Source organism: Chionomys nivalis, chromosome 19 (assembly GCF_950005125.1).
Source record: "Chionomys nivalis chromosome 19, mChiNiv1.1, whole genome shotgun sequence".
Taxonomy (NCBI): Eukaryota; Metazoa; Chordata; class Mammalia; order Rodentia; family Cricetidae; genus Chionomys; species Chionomys nivalis.
In genome coordinates, this window is record NC_080104.1 from 14,603,750 (window position 1) to 14,628,453 (window position 24,704).

The following is a 24,704-nucleotide window of genomic DNA, read 5'->3' on the forward strand; positions in this document are numbered from 1 at the left end:
CTTGGGTTCCGCTTTGTTTTTCAGTACCTGAGGCCCCCCAGACCGGTCCAGCTACTAAGCAAGAGGCGACTTTGCGGTACCTTATAGGCACACATGGTCCCTCCCCGACCGCTCTTGAACTGAAGAGGGGCGGCGCCCGCAGGGTGGCAGGTGCACAGGCGACTAGCGGTTCCCAGTGGTCCTGACCTGCTGCTGAATGTCTGTCCCCGAGGAGGAGGAGGAGACGCTGCTGCCGCTCACGCAGAGATGGCCTCGGATGAGCAAGTTCCTACTGTCCGGCTGCGCCGCAACCGTGGCCGAGCTAGGTACCAGCCGCCCCCGCCTCGGTCTCCCCAGCGAGTGGCCGTGGCATCGCGCTGGGGGAGGGATGGGCGGGCAGCCCCGCTCCAGACTGGAGCATCTTCAGAGGTTGCACCCTCGCAAGGATGTGGTCAGGTGCCCAGTAGGCCAGCTTCGGGAGGAGCATGGATTGGAGGTTTCCAGGGTTGTCTTCCCACCCCGAGGGATGATGCCTAACGCCTGAGTGAGTACTCTTGGGCTCTTCATGAGCCCTCCTACCTCGTTAGGAAACGTTTCCCCTTTGGTGAGGATGACCTTTTTGGAATCATAATTCATTTGTTCCACATATATTTCATCATCTCTGGGATCGTCTTTTTTTCATGGTTTATAGCCTTATGCAGCCTCAGAATTTTTTAAGATTGGGGGAGGGGGCACCTGGAGGATTTCAGTTATTAATCATTCCTCCTGAACACGCGTCTAAAGTCAGCCGGCCACCTCATATTGACCCTATATTGTTTACCTTACAGGAGGGACTCTGAGAAGTAATTTTTATAAAAATGGCAAATGCAAGGCAAGGTAGCTGTTTAACTGGGTCATTAATACAGTTGATACAGGAGTGGGTCCTGGCTGTACAGTCGCAAAGAGCCCTGTGTGGCCTTCTTCCAGGCCTGTGGGGGCACGTTCAGAGAAGGACACTTACAACTGCTGCTTGTTGCAAGAGAAGCTATTTTTGTGTGTCACAAGAACATCATAGGAAAAAAAAAAACAGATTCATCTAAATGAGTCAGAAGAAATAATAAAAAATGAACAGACCACCTAGAGTGGATTATGGTACCTTGGCATGAGCAGATGGGATTTCACCAGCGTTAGGGGTGGCGTGAGTTCAAACTGTGGTCTCTGTGAAGCAATTTCAGATTACCCTTACATTTTCTTGTCCATTAAAAAAGAAAGAAAGGGGGATGTCTCTAGTGCATTAGTCATTTGAAAATGTTACTCAGTCTTCTTCTAGCAGAGGTTTATTTGCCTTTAGTCTAGCGTAGCCAGCACTCTCTGTTGTTTGCCCTTCAGACTCCTTCTTGCTCTCTGGCCCATCTCTGTCTCTCTCCTCTCACAGCTAACAAAGCATTTTTTTTTTTTTTTTTTTTTTTTTTTTTTTTGGTTTTTGGTTTTTCGAGACAGGGTTTCTCTGTAGCTTTGGTACCTGTCCTGGAACTAGCTCTTGTAGACCAGGCTGGCCTCAAACTCCCAGAGATCCGCCTGCCTCTGCCTCCCGAGTGCTGGGATTAGAGGCGTGCCACCGCCCGGCCAGAGCATTTTTTTTAATCATTCACTTTCTGAAATAAAATTCACCAACTTTTATAGACATCGAAAGTCAGATGGCTGAGTGATAGATACATTAGCAGTTTGGTTCCTCACTGCAGGTCCCTGGCTTGTCCAGGAGCACTCCTGGGAAAGGTGCTAGAAGAATAGGGATCAGAGGCTAGGAGACGAAAGTTCATTGTGAAGGGGCATACACACCAGTTCAGCAAGACAGCTGGAACTATGGAATAACCAAAATCAAAACAAAACAAAAATATGTTTTTGGAAGCAGAATTTGTACATAGATAGAAGTTCCTACCTCTTTGTATTTTTTTTTTTTTTTTAGTTTTATGTGTCAATAAAACACTTCCTAAAGTATGTATATGCGAGACACACTGCTTAGGGAAATTATTGGTTATATACTGTTTTCCAAAATCTAGTGGGAAATATGTAACACCCCCTCTATTCATCCCCCTCCATCTTAGAAAAGGTATCCATGGATTCAGGATCGGGTAGTGGTCACTGAAAATCTTAAGTACTGTCAGTGATGTTCATAAGCTCGTCTCCATACCCCTCTTAAAGTTATTCGGGAAATTGTATTGTGACATTTTAAATCTCATCTTCCTTATGTAGATTGAGTAGCTAAAATATGCTTTCAGATAAAAACGATGTTTCTAATTTGACATGTAAACACATTTTCTAATGAATAAAGTTGCGACTTACAAAGAACTCATGAATGCACTGTGTGTAAAGCCTATCAATTCAGAAAAATATAATTAAATATTTGCCTCAATTTGAAGAATGTCCGTATATGAAGACATTCTAACTTCATTGCATCGTAAACATCAGTTCTCTGATTCATTCGCATTGGAAAACTACTCATGACGTCGTAGAATTCCGCTTCAAGTTTATTCTAAATTTGTAGCAGATCTCAAACGATAGTGGCTGTGGTCAAGAAGACACTATAATATATAAGCAGAAATGACTACTATAAGCTTTTTCTCATTGGGAAAATTGAAGCGGATTTAATATTGAATGTTGTTATTGAAAAGAGATCAAGGATTGTCCTACTTTGTGGGATTATTTTGGTTTGGTTTGGTTTGGTTTTAATCTGGGGGTGCTCTGGGGTGCTCTTAGGTAGTGAGTCTTTGATTTGCGAAGACATGAGAATCTACTTTCTAAATCACCCCTCTACTAATTCAGAATGCCTGGGAATGGGATAGGAAGTGTATATTTTCTTAACAGATTCCCTGGCCGATTCTGCTATATTCTTATACTTCAGAATCTCCAAATCATGGGAGAATATTAATCCTATGATTTTAGAGGTTTTGATTGTTTGTCTGAATGCTTTGGGTTTTTCCTCCCCTTCGTTTGTTTTTTATTTCATTAGCAACCTTTCCCCTCGATCTCACAAAAACCCGACTCCAGATGCAAGGAGAAGCTGCTCTTGCTAGGTTGGGAGATGGTGCAGCGGAATCTGCCCCTTATAGGGGCATGGTGCGCACAGCCCTAGGAATTGTCCAGGAGGAAGGCTTCCTAAAGTTGTGGCAAGGAGTGACGCCTGCCATTTACAGACACGTAGGTATTTATCTTGACTCTAACTGGTAAGTTTGCTATGAGTTCTGTATTCTTGTTTTTCTCTTCAGCTGTATCCAAAATCCAGCAAGGACATTTGTTTTATTTATTTTTCCCGCTGATACAATAAATCAGTAGAAGAAAATATTTCCAGTTGTTATTAAGGAGTCAGTGCCCTAAGTTTTGAGAATACATACGGAAGCGTTTAGATAGTCCAGGAGACCCTTGGTCAAGCTGGCCAGCCCAGCTAACTGGAAGTGGTGAGCCATAAATAAAAGGGAAAGTGTGGAGGAAGACAGCTGATGTGAGCCTCAAACCTCTACACGTGCACACACGCGCATGTGCACCCACACACTGATATGGCTCTACACACGTGAGCATATCTACACACCAACCACGCCACACACATATACACATGGAGAAAAACAATAAACTGTCACCATAACTATAAAAGGCTTTAAGATAATTGAACAAAGTCAAACAAGTGTTATCACTTAATCTTGATGTAAAGGGAGTTAGAGTTGTTTCTACGTGGCTATATGTTTGGATATTTTTTTCCCTGTAAGTTCTTTAATGGTATAAGACAGAGAAACATGAATAATTTACGTCATTTTTCCCTTACTTCAGAAACCACAAATACAGTAAAAATTGAAGTAGGTTTTAAATCCAAAGTTCTGAATGAGCTTTCAGGTAAATGTTTTCATGGTCTTTGAAGATGAATAAGTATCTGTCTTTGCCCTGTGCATCAGAGCCAAGCTAGGCTGACGTGACAGCGAGCAAGGAGCCTTGCCTTATCCAGCCGTGGCACTTTCCTAGGGTAGAGGGAGCAGAGGTGAACTTACCTTTGCTCTGCTCCCAGGCTAACGACTTCTGCGGGTTATTAGTGGTGACATCCCAGAGAAAACCTTTCTAACCCTGCTCCCAGGGCACCACTCACAGGAATGGGGGTCATTGACCTGTCGGCTTGTAGACAGGAGAACATGAAGTTGTTCCCAAGAGACACTGAGATAGCATAGCCTTCTGCCCCTCCACCCTCCACCTTCATGCTGTTTCCTTGGCCCAGAAAGCATCTGTTTTAATCATGTACAGGCTTGCTGTTAATATTCCATTCTTTACATGAGGAGGGTAGCGTAGGATTTTTTTTAAAGAGTCAGATTATGTACAGAAACGTATGCTGTTTTGTAATTTGTTATTATGTTTTTATGAAATACCAAGTCACACTTCCTGAAAGTGTGGTATTTCACATCAAGAACTCTCTTGGATGGCATCACGTACTGATTTTAATGATGCCATTTTCTACCTTTTAAACTGTTCATCTTTGGACCCCATTATTGTTCTGTGCTTTGCCTCTTTCACGTGTGTTCGCCACTTCGTCATTCTCCAGTTAAGATCTTTCTCGTGTGCTTAAAGCCTGGAAGGGAAGAAATGTTAATGAATTCTCTAGTGCGGTTACATGTGTTTATTCAAAGAGAAGATCCTCTGTATGCCAAGCTTCCTACTTGGTGTTTGAGTTAAAGTCAGCACACAGAGCTATTTGGTGGGGTTCCTTGCATTCTGTCTCTCCTCCCCTTCCTGTGGTGATGCTCAAGATGGCCAGAACTGAAACAAGAGACAGGAATAGCTCCTCTTCCCTAACCTTACTTCAAGCTCTAGCATTCAGAAGCCCTTCCAACCTGGAGCTTAGATGTAGTTAGTTGTGTATAAGTCAATAAATTGATTCATGTTTGATGAATCAGTGTCTGCCACAAGGAAAAATATAACCAACACTGAGAACCCACCTGGAGAAGCCCTAAGGGGGAGATAGGAAGACATTAATTGCTAGTGAATTTGATAGTTGGTATGTTAGAACATGCCATGTGGGCTAAGGATGCTGAGGTCAAAGAGCAGCTATCTGAAAAACATAGTTAGCTGAGTCCTAAAAGATGAAGAGGGGTAAACAAAGTCGCGAAGGGAGGCTTCCTAGAGGGATCGGAGAAGCAGGAAGAATTCCTCCTTTGGAAGACTAATAAGGCCAAGTCACAGATCCTCTTATTTCATTAGATACAAGACTGAATTTGTTTCCATCGTGTTTCATGCAGTGTATTCGGGAGGTCGGATGGTCACCTATGAGCATCTCCGGGAGGTTGTGTTTGGCAAAAGTGAAGATAAGCATTATCCCCTCTGGTAAGTTTTGTTTTGAAAACAATATGCTATGACCACAAAGACTTTGATTTTACCAATTATATTTATGTAAAATTATCCATTTGTACTAAAATTGCTTTTAGTAGCAGACTTAATAAATAATAGAAATCCTAATAAGTGAGAATTCTGTACAGACACAACAGAAATGCATATGTGAATTATTCATATTTATCTACTATTTTAATCTAAACGAATTTATGGTTGGGATGAAGGTGCATGCCTATTACTCCAACCCTTAAGAGGTGAAGGCAGGAAGATAGTTTGAGACCAGTCTCTGCTATATGTGACCCTATCTCAAAATAAAATAACAATAATAATAATAAAGACTTCATTGGAATATCTTCTATTGGGACATCCTTTTTCAAAGGCCATTGTCTTAATTAGCTTCCTGTTGTTGTGATAAAATACCATTACCAAAAGTAACGTGGAGAGCAAAGGGTTTGCTTCACTTACAGTTCCAGGTAGCAGTCCATCACTGATGGCGGTCAGAGCAGGAACTCAGTGCAGAAACATGGAGGCCGGACTTGAAGCAGAGACCACAGAGGAATGCTGCTTACTGACTTGCTCCCGATGGCTTGCTCAGCATACTTTCTTGAATAACTCAGCACCACCTGCTCAGGGGTGGCACTGCCCACAGTGGGATAGGCCCTCTCAGAACATCAGATGTTAATCAAAAAATTCCCCTACAGGCTTGCTTATGAGCTAATCTGGCGGGGACATTTTCTCAATTGAGAATCTCTCTTCTGAAACGACTCTTAGCTTGTGCCAAGTTGATAAAGGACTAGCCAGACATGACCTTCATTATAGCTAGTCTGTTTTAATGAATACAAAAGTAACACATTAAATCATTGCATTATCATGTACTTTTGTAATTATAATCAAAAGACACCAGTCTCTTTCAGAAATGCTTTGGTAAATTCGAGGCATCACATAACTGATAAAGTCCTTCAAACCCTTTACATCTTAATGCATTTGCCCATGTGCCTTTTGTTTAGATGCCATTAATCCCAAAATTAAGTTTCGGGATGGAAAAATACTCTCTCGGAAAACATCACCGAGAATAAACTACCATCTCTCTCTAGAGGCAGGCTAACTTGTGATTAAATGCATGTTTGTTTCTCTTTTTTTCAGAGTCTGGTTTGTGTATTATTATGAGTTTTTGAGTGGTTCAGTTTGTAAAGCCCGTGTCCAGGAAGTAAACCATGATTCCCATTTTCTGTATCCGTTCTACTAAACAGAGGCTGACAGTAAGGTCTACTGCTTCTACGCTGGATGACTCTTGTTTTCAGACCGTGGGCTAGCACAGCCTCCCTTGGGAATCATGTGAAATTTTTTAAAAAAGTACTCAGTAGTAGAAAGTAGATTCCTCAGTCCTATAAAGGACAGCAGGCTTCCCGCAGAAACTTCTTTTGTGCTCTTTGGACCCTTTTTTATAACAAAGTAGACATTGTAATGAAGAAACACCCTTTGTCAGTTCTGCCAAACCATGTTTAGCAAATGGCTTTATATCAGAGCTTCTCGTTCCCTGGAGTTTAGGTTGTCACTTACTTTTTTTTTTCTATTGTCCATTCTTTTTTTTTTTTTCCATTTTTATATGTTTTTTTCTTTCTTTTGTTTTTAGGTTGTAAATGTAGAAGTTTGGAAAAGAGCGTTAACAGTTGTGGGACTTGAACCCATACACTAATGTACTCCATTCCCAAGATGTAAGAATGACAAATGCATTTCGTGTCCTTTAAACCAGATCCTCGTTGTCCTGGGTGTTAGGTGCCTCTGGTCCTTTTGAGTCACTCGCTTCTTTGGCTTCCTGGATGCTGCACTCTTTGACCCTTTGAACATTTCTTTGGCTCTCTTTTGTCTTCTTCCATGGGCTGCAAGCTGACTAAAGGCCAAGGCAAGGACCTAACCATAGTCATCAGTGTTTCCGCAGGACGAGCCCCATGCCGTGAGGATGCGTGTTTATCCCTGAATCGTATTCTCTCTTCCCTGTATGCTGGCGTGTTTGTGCATCCCTGTAGCCTTGACTGCACGTACAGGCTGAGAACCGAATCAACATGCACAGAGTTGACGCCAATTTCCAGGTTGTCTCTGTGACTCAAGTTTGGTGCTACATTCTTTCATTTTGTTCATGCCAAAGATGAACATTTCCACCATGTCATTGCTTATTATTAAGAACCACAGTAGCAGGCCAGTGAGATGGCTTGGTAGGATCAAGGCGCTTGCTGCCAGGCTTGATGACCTGAGATACTCTTGGGGATCTGACTGCCAAAAACTGTCCTCTGGTATTCCTCTCTCTCTCTCTCTCTCTCTCTCTCTCTCTCTCTCTCTCTCTCTCTCACACACACACACACACACACACACACACACACACACACACGGCGCGCGCGCGCGCACACACATACACACACACCCTCAAGACTCATAGTAGCTCTGTACAATCAGAATTCCTGTGGCCGCCTTTCAGCAGAGCCGTGTGTGTTCTTCTTTTGAAAAGCTCTGGCTGTGAAGAGATGGGCTTACATCCTATTTTGTTCCCTTTTGCGGAACATAGAGAAACTGCCTCACCTCTTCACCTTCCACTCTCCTCACTACAGCAGCGATGCCTGCCTTTGGGTGAGATAATGTACAAATGTCTCTTGCTTTGAAACTTAAAATGTATAGCCCGGCCATGAGAAGCAGAGGCAGGCGGATCTCTGTGAGTTCGAGGCCAGCCTGGTCTACAAAGCAAGTTCCAGGAAATGTAAAGAGTAGCTCACAGGGGCTGGAGAGAGGCGCCGCAGTTAAGAGCACCTCCTGCTCTTCCAGAGGACCAGACTTCAGTTCTCAACACCCCGATGGGCAGTTTCTAACCCACCTGTAACTCCAGCTCCAAGGAATCTGAAGCCTTCCTCTAGCCCTCTCAGGCACCACAAACACACACACACGGGGGGGGGGGGGGATAGCGACACAGAGAAAGATTAAAGAAAATATTTTCAAAATAGTTCACCATAAGTAATACGTACTTGTACTATTAAAACAAATAAACAAACAAACAAAAAACCTCATAGGTAGCACACAGGAAAAATTAAGGAAAGGGTGTGGAGAGACCCAGTTCCCAAAAGGAGTATAAATGTTCATTACTCATGTAAAAAACAAGTAGCATCACTAATAAACGGAGAAATTTGTTTAAACTCCCTTTAAAGTGCTGTGAAGATGTAAACCAATGGAGCCTTTTATGATATACACCGTCTACTAAAGCTTCTAATGCGTGATGGGATGTGGCACCAATTGTCAGGCTTGAGTCCTGCTCACTGTCGGAGACTTAGGAGCTTGGCCGCACGTGTCTTCAGAGCGAGGAATGCTGTCACGTCCGTCACTTGAAAACCAGCTCAGTCACGGCTTGAAATTGTGGTTCCCTGCCTTTTCCCCTCAGGCCAATTGCATCTCTGTGGTTTTGTTACCCTGCAGCCAGATGCCAGGGGTAGAGAGGTAATGGGTCCAGGTGTCTGTGCCGCTGAAGCCATGTTTCCTCCCTCCGGATTCAGGTGGAAGGATTTCAGATTCGCCCTTTAGCGCCTTTTGCTCCCCGGACCTACCCACCTGTCAACAGTCAGGCCCCTGCTATTCTCTCCTTCGTCTGTTCTACACTGCATCTCTACCTTCTACCCAGGGCCTGTGCCAGTTCAGTGTGGTTCCCCGGTAAAAATCTGTGAAATGAGGGGCAATTGAAGCCAGACAGCAAACCAACTGTCTCCTCTGCCCTCAGGAAATCGGTCATCGGAGGGATGATGGCTGGGGTCATTGGGCAGTTTCTGGCCAACCCCACCGACCTGGTGAAAGTCCAGATGCAGATGGAAGGAAAACGGAAGCTGGAAGGGAAGCCCTTGAGGTGAGTCACCCGGGAAACTCACTCTTCCTTCTTTCTCGATCACAAGTTTCTTGGACATTTAACTATTGCCTCCTGTTTGTAATCTAACCTCTGCTGAAGGAATTAACACTGATTCTTTCCTTTTGAAATTAGGACTGTGAAGAGATGTGCGAGCCCGGGTCTTCTTGTGCACCATGATGTGTGTGTGCTCCGTATCTGAGGGACTGTGCTCCTCCTCCTACTAAAAGACAGAGTAGACCCCTGTCCACATCGATGTAAAGCATTTGGGCAGTCGGACATTGTCATTCGAGCCTGTAATCTTGGCACATGGGAGGCCGAGGCAGAATTGCTGAGAATGTGAGGCCAACCTGGGGTACATAGTGAACTCAAGGCTAGCCTGGTCTATAGGTGATACTGTGTCGTGTGCCCTCTGTCCTGGTATGAGCCCTAACGTTGTCATTCTATGTCACCCGATGTGGAGTGACTTCCTAAAAGTCACTTACCACACAGTCCGTCTGTCCTTTGGTTTTTCAAGACAGGGCTTCTCTGTATATCCCTGGCTGTTCTGGAACTTACTCTGTAGATGAGGCTGGCCTCGAACTCAAATAGGATTGCCTGCCACTGCCTCCAAAATGGCCCAGCCCTGTGTCTTCATTTTTAAAGATGGGTTCCTGATGGTTAACACTACTGTCTAAAAATCTTGATTTTCCCCCTGGAAAGAATGTAGTCAGGTCAATGTTGCTAGATTCTTGTAGTCTGTTTCTCCTGGGAAAGGCGAGCTCTGCCAGACAGACCCCTCCCAGGAGAGAGGAAGGTACAGGAGATCTGAGCTGAGTCTGAAGTGCTCCTCCTGGGAACTGTCTTGACTTTATGAGGAGGGCCGGTGCCTTCCTTGAGCGTTCACCATGGACCACTGAGCCCCTGTCCTCTCTAGCCTGCCCCGCAGTAGCCTGGGCTACCTGCAGCCTTAGAGTGTGTGGGGAGGGCTCCACAGCAGGCAAAAAGACAATACTCTGACTTCGCGAGACGTGCCACTGTCCCAGGGCCCGTCCCATCACTTTTCTGATGGCTTCAAGTCTCAGAAAACTGCTGCAGAAACCCAGGAGGACATGTGGCCATCTGTGTAATGGATTAATAAAAATTGCTGCGGATCCCCAAGTGGTGGCAGGCAGGGGGCAGCGGGTCCTGAGAGCAGCCAGTCCCAGGCAGGTACAGTGCACGAGACCACGGTGCCAGTCTCCGAAGGTAGCTGGTCCCCCTGTGGCAAGGCAGCGAGCCAGTAGCGGCAAGAGGGAGTCAGAAAAGAGAAAGAGAGACTAAGGCAGCAAGCAGGAAGGAAGACCTGCCTGTCTCAGCTGATGGGGGAAGGAATGGGCGTGGCTTGTCTCTTAAAGAAACAGAACAATCATTACATTCCCATCTCATTTTTTATAATAAAAAGGCAGGAGGTTAGGCGCCACAGGTTAAAGGAATTGGGGAGGTGGATTCTCAAGACTTCTTCGTGCTTGTTTGTGGGCGTCGTCTTTGGGGGGAACTTCAGAAGGCTGGGTGCTGGCCACATCCTGGCATAGCTGGTCTCTTTGCTCCTCTCTAGTGTTTGTGGTATGGAAATGTCTGGTGTCTCTTACTCCTGTTTAAAGTATTGGCAGAACAGAGTTAAATTAAGGGGAAAAAAATTTTAGGACCAGGGAATTGAAGGGGATGTATCTGACCTGTTTTAGATGGATCCTTCAATTAGGCTCCCTGGAACTCACAAGAATTCTTTGGGTTTGTGAAAACGGAAGTTTTAGACATATACATTGTATAAACAGTAGCATATTTATGTCAGATTGACTGTGACAGATATTTGTGCACAATGAAAAGTATTTTTAAGACTACGGAAGGCACAATGAGAGAGAAGTTTGATAGCTAGTATTTGTCCTCACACCTTTATAACTTGTAGGTCTTGGATTTGTATTTTACTGAAATTTGTTTGGTGAGGTTGTCCTTTTTAACTGACAAAACTTCTCAGCTGTCAAACTGCATCAGAGATCTTAGAGAAGGATAAAATTTTACTTGAGTTATTGATTAAAAAAAAAATGACAGAGAGCTTACTTGGTTGGCACCCAGAGCTACTCCTCAGGGTCCTCCATGGTTGCTGAAGGTCGTGTTTGCCTTTTGCTGTTTAGCGCAGGGCCTGCCAGGCTCCAGAAGCTCCTGTGGGCTGAGAAATCTGTAGGAAGACAAGCCTGCCTTCTAACGCTGCAGACAACTACTTCAGCTCCACTGCACTCTTATACATGAACGTAACAGAGAAAGCAAGGTTGTTTGAGTTCAGAAAAACATGTACATACATGTCAGCAAGCACATACTGAATCTTAACAGAGCAGCCTTTCCCAGAACTTTCTGAGGCAGACCAGTTTAAACACAGTTACCTGGCATGTACTATAGATTCTGTCTGGGGAAGCACAGAAACAAGGCAGAAGGCCAGATCCAGATCCAGGGCACCCTGAGGACAGCACTCAGCATATCCTTTCACCGGATTGGGCTCTATCGCTATGACCCAACATCCAACAAGATTAGACATGCTTTATACATTGAATGCAAATATGTGTTGCAGGAGACACGAAATCACATCTGAGAACAATCCAGGGAGCAGAATGCACCTGAGGTAAATGGCAGAGCCTCTGCCTTTTTTCCTGGAGCCTCTCTCACGGCTCCACAAGGCATTGTTCACCATGCGCCATTCCTTTGCCTGTGTCCCGGCCCGATCAGCAGAAGGTGAAGTTTACCCATCTGCCATCCATACACAGAAATACATAGACTAATATCTCTTTGTTATTTTCCTTAGATTCCGTGGAGTACATCATGCGTTTGCAAAAATCTTGGCTGAAGGAGGAATTCGTGGGCTGTGGGCAGGCTGGGTGCCCAATATTCAAAGAGCTGCGCTTGTGAACATGGGAGGTAACAAGCTTCTTGACTCTCTAAAGCCGTAGTCAACAGGTTATGGGCACCAACATCAGGGTGTGGAAGGCATTGTTGTGCTTTTCAATCACAGGAATCAGCAACAGGAACCGAGTGTCTGTCCTGGAGCATCATCATTCAGTGATGTATAAAAAGGACCAAAGACAGAAAGCAATGTCCCCATAAGCAGAAAAGGCCAAACTATCTGAGGCCTTCTGCCCAGTCCAGACGTCCTCTGAGATGAAACTGATGTGTGGAACTGCCTGACACTCACTCTTCCCAGATGCCCAGGTCTCTCTCGCTGTGGCTCTGCCCTGAACAGCGTGGCGTGCAGCCTGGGAATATGGACATTCCCCCCACAATTCCCCTCTACTCCTTCCTTGCCTCTTATTTTTGATTTCTAGTTTCTTTTTTAAATGCCATAACCATAAAGTTTCCATTGGACAATTATACATCAGGGAAGAGAGTAAAGCTCTAGAAAAGAGTAAAACTCATTTTTTGGAAGGCTGAGTCAGGAGACTGTGAGTTCAAGGCCAGGCGAGTCATAAAATAAATTCTTTTATTATGTCAAAAAATTAAGACATATCAGCCAAATATTCCTATTTAGGAAATGCTGTTGAGATTATGGTGATATATTACTAGTCAAGCTACACTCACACTATCAGAGAAAACATGAGAGGGAGAACATGTTAAAGCCGTGTGTTGACAGATACCTTTATTGAGAAGCTAGATATAGCCTTCTCTAAGAAGATAGATTAAGTGTATATGCCCAGTTTTATAACTTAAAAATCTAGAGCCTATAAACATACACGGAAATGGCATTTCATAGCATCAAGAGGCTATCCCACCACCAGACAGATGGTCCTGAAGTTGGCGGTGTCTATGCTTTAGACGACAGTAGGTATGTCTGTGCCATGGGTACCGGTATGCCAGCCATGTTTATTCTCCAAAATGAACCTGAAATCTTCACGAGAATTAGAGGATAGGAAAGATTCCAAGCGACAGCATACAGTAAAGTAGCAGCTTACCTGTCTTGTTAAGAATACGGAATTTAGGGTGTAGAAATAAATGATGTGTTCCTGTCATCCTAGGTTTTCATCTCTGGGGACAGTCATTTCATGTGTGTGCACAGCCGCCCTTGAATGTAGATGTCACAGCTAACAGCGTCTTCCATGTTCTGAAATCATCTTAAGCCAACCCCCCAATTACAATACCTGTTACTTCAGTATCATTAGTAACCATCTTAGGGTTTTGTTGCTGTGCAGAGACACCATTACTACAGCAACTCTTATAAAGGAAAACATTTCATTGAGACTGGCTTATAGTTCGGTTGTTTAGTCGATTATCATCATGGTGGGGAAGCAGGGCCACATGCAGTCAGACCTGGTGCTGGAGAAGGAGCTGAGAATTCTACATCTTGATCCACATGCAACAGCAGGAGACTGTGTATCACACTGATCAAACTTGAGCTTCTAAGACCTCTAAGTCCACCTCCACAGTGCCACACTTCCTCCAACTTCCTCCAAGGCCATACCTACTTCTATAAGGCTACACCTATTAGTGCCACTCCGTACACGCCAAACATACAAGCACACGGGTGTGTATAGGGGCCATACACCACTGTAACTGCCAACAGGGCAAACCATCAAACCAACTCCCAGCTTGATCCCTGCCGCAATCATTTAACTGAGCTCATCCCCACCCCCAAAGTTGTACACAGATCTATCCAGACACTGACCCAGCAAGCTGTCAGTGTCCTTGACACCTTCCTCTGGCCTCTCATTAGATAACCAAGTGGAAATTTTGGAACATGACGTAGGAACTCACAGAACTTTCCAGGTGCTATCAGCTTCCAGCAGTTCGTTGTGCCTGCTGGCAGGAGCACAGCAGAAAGCCCTGAGTTGAGAGACCACACCCCTGCAGGCACAGAGCTGGTCTTCACCTCTTTGCTTTCAGTCTTGCCCCTCTTGTGCTTAGTTCTCTTCTGTAAATCCCTTTAATACTCAGCTAAACTGTTGTCTCTACCCAGGCATCGTTCCTGACCCTCTAACAATCCCTCCCTGTGCCTGGTCACCTTGGATGTCCTTTTCAATGTCTGTAGTTCTCTGAGGCCATCACTGTCATTCTCTACATGGTGAACCCCTGAAGGCAATGGCATGGTTTTTCTCAGCTTTTTCCCCCAATCTTTCATAGATAGGAATCATTAAATGTTCGGGGATGAATTGCTGAGAGAATCCTTCTAGGATGGATGATATGTCTCTAAGGGATTGATACACAATGTTTTTGGGAATCCCAGTAACAGATCACCTAAATGTGGAAGGGATAAATCTGTTTTCTATGTCACTCTATGTACATTTGCTGTGTCTCAATAATAGCTAATATTTTTCCCCCAGAAATCCTTGTGATCGTAGTTCCTCAATTTGTTCCTTCAGGATTTGCCTCAACTCTGTCCCATGTTCCAGGTACTTTCCTTTGGCTGTCTCACTTTGAAGGTATCTAAATCAAACCTCTTAATCAAACCATTTTCTTCTCCATTTTCCATTGTGTCAAAATACTCCCCAAACCATTTTGTTGTATGAGTTTCGTCTCTTCCATTGTCCTTTGTGTCAGTTAGTCACTGAGTGCAGTTAATTCTGTCTTCTCTTTATCACTGGAGCTTCTTGGTTCATAGATGACTTAATGCATCCTTTGAGGCCACTACAGAAGCCTCCTTAATGGTCCCTTCTTAGACATCCCATGGCCACTTTGTCCCCACCAACTGGCTTTACAAAGGTGACCAATGCTGTTGTCTTGTAAATAATAATAATAATAACAATAATAATCTGCTTCCATCTTTATCTCCAATTCCCTTTAAGTTGTTCACACTTAGAAGCTTGCTTTCATCTTTTCTTTGTTTCTCTGTATTAGATCTCCTGGCTGTTTCTGCTTCAAAATTTATGCAGAAGATGAGCAGGGCTGCACAACACCATTATCAAGCCATCATCATCTCTTCTAAGCCTCTCCACAATAGCCTGGGCCAGCACTGTGCCCTGCAGTTCTCTGACTCCCGTGCTTGCTCTGCCACCCCAGCCTTCTGCATCATCATTCATATCCCAAGCCAGCTCCTGCCTTGTGGCCAATACTTTCCTTTCGTCGAGAGAGTTTCTTTTAGCTATCTAAACAGTCATTTAATGTGCTTCCTTTTGGCCTCTGGTAGGTGTCATCTTAGCAGGAGACCTTCCTTTTTTCGCCAAACTTGAAGATTTCGTCGCATTGTCTGTTCTTTGGGCTCCCTTTTCTTTTCCAGCGTGTCTGCAGAGTACTGGCTTTGGAATCTGCTGACATCTGGACATCCGGTGGTTTGTTTCGCTTGTTGTTTCATATGCCGTCAGCGAGCAGAGATGCTCATCTTACCGACTTCCCCAGACTTCTAGAAAAGGAGCCTGTCTGTCCTCACCATACCACCATTCATTTGCCTCTCCACTCCAGTATGGGTCATCGCCATAAACCCCAGCACTGTGGTACACCCCTCCTGTTTAAATCCTTTAATCGCTCTCTGCTGTCATTAGGAAAGGGTATAACAAGTGTAATGTAAAACAGTAGTCCAGATCTGTTGGTTGTAACTGTCAGGGTGTTAACTCGGGTTCACAAAGACATATCTTAGTCCAAACACCAAACACTCCAGAGGGTAACGTATGTAGCTAGATACAGTGAGCGCCCATTCCTTCCTTTCTTCCTCTCCTACTGTTTGTAGCTCTGCTTAAAAACAAGAATGGTATCTTTCATTGTCACACAGTCTAGCCCCAACCCCAGCATATTCTTGACCCCAAATCCCAAGCTCCAAGCCCAGCATATGCTTGACTGTTGAATGAGTGAAAATTCAACCCTTCTCCCTTTGCCAGACCTAACCACCTATGACACGGTAAAGCACTACCTGGTACTGAACACACCGCTGGAGGAGAACATCGCCACTCATGGCTTATCCAGGTAGGTGGCTCTTTCAACGCATTTGTTTTCTCTGCTTCCTTTTCTTTTTTAGGGCTTAATTTTATTTTTAATTATGTGTGTGCATTTGTGTCTGTTTGTGGACATCTGAGTGCGGTGGCTCCTGAGGCCCAAGGAGTGTGTCGTGTCACCTGGAGCTGGAGGAACCACACACTGGGCCTTCACAAGAGCAATGAGAGTTCCTAGCCCCCCGCCATCTCTCTAAACACATATATGATCCTGTCCTGAATAGCTGACATAAATTCTACCTTTGGGGATCTTTTGGTCAAGAACGTCATCTGTCACCCTGAGAGAAGGACGATGCTGTGTTTTTGAAGAGTCACTTTCTTCACGTTCATTGCAGTTAGAATGTGGAAGCGACAGATAAAATTCCACCATATTTCAGACTGAACTTGGCCAAGATTTGTACTTGATTTGCAGCTGCCCCAGGGGCAGTTTCTGATGGTGCAGGAGGTATGTGTGGCCTTCTGGGCTAAGTGTGTCAGTCTGGATCTTGCAGTGGCCCTGCCCAGGGAGCTCACCAACAGGGAGAAGTAGACAAGTGTGAAAAACTATGAGCAGTAAATAAGGGGGAAATGAGTTATTAGAAGCCTCAAAGGAGTGGGGGCGGAGAGAGACCGAGAGCAAGAGCAAAGGGAAGGGACCCAGAGGACACGGAATCGGCTCTTCGAGGGTCCTTCTCTTTGACACACAATTCCAGCTTCTCCACTTGAAGGAATGACTTTTGGTGTCTGCTGTCCTTCACAGCACAGTGATTTGTTTCCTCTGGCTCGTGGTATTGTTGCCAAAGACTGAAAAATCTCAAACCCTGTATGCTATTGAGATGACCCTAGATATGTGGAGTAATGTTAATATTCTCAAGTTGAAAATGGAGTTACATTCCTCCTTCCCTCTCTCCTTTCCCTTCCTCCGTTCCTTCCCTCCCTCCCTTTCTTTCCTCCCGTTCTCCCTATTTCTGTGTGTATGTGTGTATGTATGTGAGTCTGTGTGTGTACCAAGAATATTCCTTTGTACATGAAACTCTGTCCTTGTAACACCTCCTCCAGATCTGCCCTGACAGGTGACTCAGCCACCCCCAGAGCCTTTCCCTGCCTGCCTGTCACTTGGTTTACTGGTTCACACCTATCACATTTGCCCACTTTGCTTTTCCCTGGCACTGGTCAGCATCTGAAGATAGCATTTGCCTTGGTCTGTCCCTGAGTGGAGCATAGCCACCTCCAGAACAGGGGCTTCTTAACCATGGATTATTAAGTAGTAAGAGCAGCAGTAGGAGTAAGGGTGTGGGGGAGTATGGGTGTGACTGTGTGGGTAGGGAGGGGGTATGGGGTGTGACTGTGTGAGTGGGGAGGGGGTATGGGGTGTGACTGTGGGTGGGGAGGGGGTATGGGGTGTGACTGTGGGTGGGGAGGGGGTATGGGGTGTGACTGTGTGGGTGGGGAGGGGGTATGGGGTGTGACTTAGGTGGGGAGGGGGTATGGGGTGTGACTGTGTGGGTGGAGAGGGGGTATGGGGTGTGACTGTGTGGGTGGGGAGGGGGTATGGGGTGTGACTGTGTGGGTAGGGAGGGGGTATGGGGTGTGACTGTGTGGGTAGGGAGGGGGTATGGGGTGTGACTGTGGGTTGGGAGGGGGTATGGGGTGTGACTTAGGTGGGGAAGGGGTTAGGGGGTGACTGTGTGGGTGGGGAGGGGGTATGGGGTGTGACTGTGTGGGTGGGGAGGGGTATGGGGTGTGACTGTGTGGGTGGGGAGGGGGTATGGGGTGTGACTGTGTGGGTGGGGAGGGGGTAGGGGGTGTGAGTGGGAGGGTGTGGGGTGTGAGTGGGAGGGTGTGGGGTGTGACTGTGGGTGGGGAGGGGGTATGGGGTGTGACTGTGTGGGTGGGAGGGGGTATGGGCTGTGACTGTGGGTGGGGGTGGGGGTGTGAGTGGGAGGGTGGGGAGTGTGACTATGTGTCATGCATGTGTGTGCATGCCACAGCATGCTTGTGGAGGTCAGAGGACACCTTACACGAGTCAGCTTTCTCCTCTGCTGGGCTGAAATCAGGACTCAGGTCATCAAGCTTGCCTGACAAGATCTTTCATTTCCCAAGCTGTCTCCAAGGGGAGACTCTTACCTCTCTTGCCCCCTCCTTGACAGGAAGCCTGGCACTGGGAGGCACACACCTGTTGGCTGCTATGCTTTGAATGTTTTCTGCCTCTTTTACAGAATTAAACATTAATTTTAATCTCAAATAATATTTTGCACTCTGTTCTTTTTTCGATGTTAAGTGCTTTTTCTTAGAGTTTGGGAGCTATTTAAGTATTCTCTTTAACTTTCATTTCTTTGTGTCTACAGTTTGTGTTCGGGACTCGTAGCTTCTATTCTGGGGACCCCAGCTGATGTCATTAAGAGCCGAATAATGAACCAACCTCGAGACAAGCAGGGAAGGTAGATAAAGCCCTTAGTGCCCACATGCTAGAGTGTCGGCAGCAATCTTGGTGTTCCAAAGATGGTTTCTTATAGGTCTGTGCAACAGAGATGCTTTCCTCTGTTTTCCTGTTCCATGGGGCCATTATTCACGTGAAATTACCTTGTCTTTGTCTGATGCAAATATACTGAGCCTTTGGGGAATTGAGTGAACAGTCATATCATTTAGACACAAAGTAGCTACTGTGATGTCGGTGTTTTCCAAGGTTTTGAAAGCTTCCTCTACTGAGAACCTGCAGACCGACCACTCTGTCCCGAGCCTGTGCCTTTCAGGGAACAGAATGTGATGTAGTGTAAAATTGTGTGTTCTCTTTGGAAGAGGTCTGCTGGAATGAACTCAGAGAGGGCCAAGGGGGTGATGGGAAAAAAGAGTCAGCAAGGAGATGCCTACACCCAAATGAAGATACCTGTGTCAGTGGAGCACTGAGACTGTTTGTTCTAAACGAGCAGAAAGCATTGGGTTTACTCTACCTTCCCTAGATGGCTTTATTTACACCTCTGTTTACACAGGAGGAAATGTGACAGGGCTCTCTTTGTCCTTGCAGGGGACTTTTATATAAGTCATCAACCGACTGCTTGATTCAGGCTGTCCAAGGGGAAGGCTTCCTGAGCCTATATAAAGGCTTTCTACCGTCCTGGCTGAGAATGGTAAATATGCTATCTTGCTTTATTCTTTTTTGTATTTAAATTACTTGTATTTTACAGATATTTTCCATTTTCTCTTCCGGTGTGTGGCTTGGCCCTGCCTCCGCAACAGGCCCATCCATCCTTGCTTTTTGAAATATTTTTTTAGGTTTTTTTTTTTCCTCCTCTCCCTAGAATCATGTTTCCTTTCTTGACAGGCAATGACTAAATGATGAACCGGTCAACATTTATTAATAAATAGGTTGATAATCTGTTCTGAAGGTAGATAAAGACATACTATTTACTATTTAGCTATTTACGGTGTGTGTCTTCTTATCTAAAATATCCTGGGCTGAGGTGGATGTACAGATTCCAGAATGGAGCTCTTCTGAGGAAGTTTTGCTGCTTCAGAACTTGTTATTTTGATGACAGAGTTTTCCAGGTGTTATCAGAGACCCTGCTTTAGGAGAAAGCATTATGCCAATACTCCGGTCATTGACTACAGTGCAGTGAGACACAGCGTTAGATAGAGTTAGTGATGGCATAAATAGAATTAAATGCAAAGAACTGTTGTAAGTACTTATCAGTACTTGAAAATGTGGTAGGGTTATGGGGTTAGAAACTCAAAGAGTCAAAATCAGCATATATAACAAGACATAAATAACTCTGTTTACCCCTGCTTGAATGCATGTCATGTAGTAAGGACTTAGTCTTGAATGAGAAACTATAAATGGTGAGTTCACAGGAGGAATTGCTAGTTCTGTGGAGCCAGACAGCGAGTAGGTGCAGCTTACACGGGGAATTGAGAAGGCCTCCCTAGAAGAGACCTTTGAACTGAGATTTAAAAAGTGAATAAGGTTTGATCCTGCAAAATGGCAAGAAGACATTCTCTGGAGAGGGCTGGGGTAAACTGAAATCCCGAAGGCAGGAAGGCCAAGATGGAGAAACTGAGGAGGCAGGCAAAGGGCAAGGCAGAGAGGCGGAAAGCAGCTGGAGAGGGCCTGGTGAACTGTGCACACTGGGGTAGGCCGAAGCTTAGCCACTTGAGATGATTCTCTCTTCCCTGAGTTGAGAAAAGGCCGGGGGTGATGGAGGAAGCATGGTGGTGGGGCAGATTGGTGTTGGGCAGAGAGGGAAGAGGACACCTTTTAATAGGTATTTGGGGTATAGAAGCCTGAATGTTTGAGGAGAGCAGAATGACCAGAGAAGACAGGGAAAAACAGGCTCTGGGCAACCGGGGCTGACAACAGCTTGTGCAAATGGACATCATTTGCAGGGCAAGAAAACTGTAGCTGCAATAAACTTAATTTTTGACACAGATGGTTCATGCCTATAGGACATATGGACAGATGAACAGAAGATTACCCTAATATCAGAAACAGATCAAAATCAGAATCTTAGATGCAGATGGGATGGAGATGCAGGGAGTGTAAGAAATGTCCGTTTCCACGTGGCAACTGGGAATATGTGCTGTCTGTCACTATGGGATAGCAGCTGGTTATTAAGAAGAAATTAACAGCAGAAACTCTTAGCAGTGCCTGACATAAATATGCCAGTCAGCCTTTGTTTGCTATAACAGAATACCCAATACTGAACAAAACAACCCGAAAAAGAGAGGAGTTCATTTGCTCTCATGGTTTCAGAGGGTTCAGTCTGTGGTCAGCTGACTCCATTGCTCTTGTGGGCTAGTGAGGCAGGCCATCCTGGCAGGAGCATGTGGCAGAGCAAAGTAGAGAGCTGTCTACAGGAAGGAGCCAGGGACAGGTGGATCCTTCAGACTCCCCGCACACCCCCTGTCCAAGGGTTGAGGAGATGGATCAGTGGGTAAAGTGTGAAGCAGAGTTTGGATCCCCAGCACTTGTGTAAAAAGCCAGTGCAGTGGTATTTGCACCCATAACCCAAGCACTGGGGAATGCGAGCAGATACACCTCGCCGACTCCCTGGCTGGCTGGTCTAGCGGAAATGGTGAGCTCCAGGTCTCGTTGAGAGACTATGTCTCAATAAGTTAGAGAAGCAACTGCGGGAGATGCCCAGCATTGACTCTGGCCTCTCACACACAGTCCACTGCTGAGCACACCAGCACACACATGTGCACACACATACATACAACACCCCCCCACACACGACACACCTGGTGACCTACTTTCTCCGACCAGGCCTTCCCTCCTAATGAATGGGTTAGAGGCACTGGCCGCACTCAAGAATAAGACAGTCTTTTTCAGTAAATGGTTAAATGTTATAAAAAGTGGTGAGCACCAGCAAATCACTTGGTGCATCTGCAGCACTGTCTTCCTTATAACCGTGGCTCAGTCGGTTGAGTTCCTCCAGCTATCTACGCAGTGAGCTGTTCTCATGTCCCTCTTTCATAGAGGAGGAAATAAGGGCATAGCATCTGCGTGACGTGACCAAGTTAGGTCATTAGCTAGTATTTCTTAGCATCAGCCCCAGGCAGTGTGATGTTGGAGGACATCTTTCTAAGGCACTTGTGTCTGTTAGCGGCGTGAACAATACTGTGTGGGAATATGGGCAGTGCAGAAAGCGTGGCTGTAACAGTTAGCTGTCTGAGGGCCACCAAAGGCTTCAAAGAGTTGCCATTTGTTCTGGGCTGTGATGTTTCTGTAGGCATTTGTCAAATGACAGAAGAGGGAGTAACTTGGGCGTCAGCATCATATGTGGAGGTAGAGGTGACGCAGGCATTTCTTAAAGCACCTACTATGTGCTAAGTGCTTCACGCACAAGAATCATTTTTAAATTCGCACAAGAATACAGTAAGGCAGGTACTATCATTCACATTTCCAGGTGGGAAAACCAGATCTCGGTGTGTGAGATTTTCTCAGGATCATACAGCTGTGGCAGAGCAGAATTGCCTCCCAGATGTTTTTGACTCTAACTCCCTTCTCCTTACTGGTTCAGTGTGCTGAGTTCCTCGAGATCCTTTAGCTACCTGATAGAAATCTTAAAGGAATATAAAGAAATGGGGGTCAGGGAGATGATTTGGTGGCTAAGTGCTTGCAACATAAGTGTGCAGTCCCAACTTCAGATCCTAGAACCCACGTTATCTGTGTGTGTTGGCCTGCTGTAATTCCAGCCTCTGAAGGCAGAGGTGGGGATCCTTGGAACAAGTGGCCTAGCCAGACTAGCCATATACGTGAGCTCTGGGTTTGATTGAGAGACCCTACCTCACCAAATAAGGCAGAAGAGCAACTGAGGATGATTCCTGATAGCAATCTTGGGTGCCTCCCACATGCATACCTACAAACACAAGCACCTGCACACACACACACACACACACACACACACACACACACACAGACATGCTCATTGCACACATACGGAAAACTAGAAAGTAGGGGTGTATAGAGATGGAGGACTGGTACCAAAGAAAGGCTCCCTACCCAACAAGCATCACCAGGGTGCTTGTTATTACCCTGCGGGTTGTTGCTGTGCATGATTGAACCCTGATGCATCAGACATCAAGTACCCAGCTGACTTCTGACGCTTATGATTAGGTCAGAATAGCTGGTGTATTGACGCCACACATCACATTTGGTAAATCATACAAGTAACTGCTGCCTCCAGGCCAGCATGTTCTTCATAAACTCAAGCCCTGCATGAGCCCAGGTTAGCATTGGGAGGTCACCTGCTAAGTATCATAGCAGGAGAAGCTTATTTGCAAATTTAAGATTTAAGGATATCAAGTAAAGAGAGCTTTTGAGTATAGAGCTCTGCAGAAACAGGAATGGGTAAGGACTTCAGCAGTCCCAGGATAAACCCGAGGCAACAACACAGCACCATATGCAGTTGGATTATTGACATAACCGTGATGGTGGGGAGCTTAGTAAGTACAGACAACATGGGTGCACAGGGGCTCAGTCAGTCCCACCCATTAGCTCCCCATAGATGTCCGCTACACCATCTCTCCCTGAACTCACTCCATAGCTCACTAAACCCTGCCGCAGTCCCTTCCCCAGGCAGAGGAGGCTTCACCCAGCCCCTGCGGTTTCGAACCTGTACTGTTGCATTCATATGAGAAGCAAAGCTGACAACCACACCATTAGAGACAGCCGCAGGGTCCTTCTTAACCAGGATCCCTGCCTCCTTGGTCTCTGCAGTTGCCTCTGACGGCTCGGGAATATAGTACATTCACAGCTTTGTGGTTGCAATGTCAGCTAATTGCTACTGAGTAAGTCCTCAGGCTGCCGATATAACATGTTTAAAATTCCCACACACAGGCATATGCATTCCTTTACAAGCACATTTAGCAAATACTGTCTAGATCCTAACTGCTTAACTGCTATAGAATGGAAATTGTCTCTAGGCACTGGTGAGAACCAAACTAAAGAGGACTTCAGTCCAAGCACCAGCCCTTTCTCTGAGAATCCCTCCTTGCTAGTATCTATGCCTCCTTTCAGCCCACGCCCTCCCTGGTTCCTGCGGGAGTGGTCATTCAGATTAAAGTCAAGCCACTCTGAGCCCAGAGCTCCTTTTTCTATGTAGCGCAAACTCAGTTGTGCAGATTGCAAGACATTTGGGACTGAGATTTTTATGACGCAGCCCTTAAAGGTTGGTCTTTGTCTTCCTCACTTCCTGAATGTCTAATTGGGGAGCAGTTTAGTACAGAAGTCAGGATGCCTCCTATTGTAGCCTTGTAGCCTGAACCAGTCAGTAAATAGAACCCTGCGGTCTGATTCCACACCATGTCAGTGGGCAGTGGACTGCCAAGCCTCAGCAGTCTGTAAAATAGGGATAAGATCTCTTTTTTTTCCTATTGCAAGTTGTGTTTAGGGAAATCTGTGATCAATATGACATGAAAATGCTTTGTAAGTTTCAAGGTAATTTCCAAAGGTAAACAGTAAGATATTTGTGGGGGCTTTGTTTTGCCTTTTTAACAAGCGGATTGAAAATGACTCTGTCATTAAAAGATGTTTATGTGATATGTAGAATATTTAAAATGGCTTTGAAATGTGCACTAACCTCTTTGGTTAATATTTCAGACCCCTTGGTCAATGGTGTTCTGGCTCACGTATGAAAAAATCAGAGAGATGAGCGGAGTCAGTCCATTTTAAGCCCTTAAAGCCAGAGTGCTCCTCGTTGCCAAACAAGGGCATCTGCAACACACGCCCCTATTATTTCTACCTCTTTAGGAAGGTACTTTACTCCACAGAGACTGCGATTTACAGGGGGCAGCACTTTCTCTTTCTATGGAAACCAGAGTTCTCTTTGACTCCACTCTTTATCTAAGAGGGATTTGTCTGGTCCCAATCTCTCAAGACCAACCACTGAGACCCAGCTCGGCATTTCCTAAAGAATGGAACCTGGACCACTTTGACCTTGGACCCAAAGGTTTAAGACTTTGAGCTGCTGATCCCAGCAAAACTGTCTGCCTAGAGGAGCCCCAGAGAAAGCCAGCCCCTCAGACCTGGATAGACGGCAGCGACGTGAAAGACTGCATATAGGGCTTAGGAAACACATTTAACCTGTGCACCAGTATCTCTTGTTGCGACGTGA

At 45.5% G+C, this 24,704-nt stretch overlaps 1 protein-coding gene across 1 annotated transcript; it reads left to right on the plus strand.

Annotated features, from left to right (window-relative positions):
• Nucleotides 1–25: 25 nt before the first annotated feature.
• On the plus strand, nucleotides 26–24,493 carry Slc25a27 (solute carrier family 25 member 27). The gene is made up of 9 exons (XM_057751115.1): nucleotides 26–305; nucleotides 2,969–3,160; nucleotides 5,232–5,316; nucleotides 9,077–9,199; nucleotides 12,009–12,121; nucleotides 16,003–16,087; nucleotides 18,441–18,533; nucleotides 19,118–19,220; nucleotides 24,191–24,493. Exons 1-9 carry the CDS (start codon nucleotides 197–199, stop codon nucleotides 24,260–24,262), a joined length of 975 nt encoding a protein of 324 aa, XP_057607098.1. The 5' UTR covers nucleotides 26–196; the 3' UTR covers nucleotides 24,263–24,493.
• Nucleotides 24,494–24,704: the final 211 nt, after the last annotated feature.

Bases quoted from the DNA above. Each gene is read 5' to 3' on its own strand.
- Slc25a27 (XM_057751115.1), top strand. From the start codon at position 197: ATGTCTGTCCCCGAGGAGGAGGAGGAGACGCTGCTGCCGCTCACGCAG. The intron at 12,122-16,002 runs GTAACAAGCTTC...TCCCTTTGCCAG, and splicing joins TGCGCTTGTGAACATGGGAG to ACCTAACCACCTATGACACG. The intron at 18,534-19,117 runs GTAGATAAAGCC...TTGTCCTTGCAG, and splicing joins CCTCGAGACAAGCAGGGAAG to GGGACTTTTATATAAGTCAT.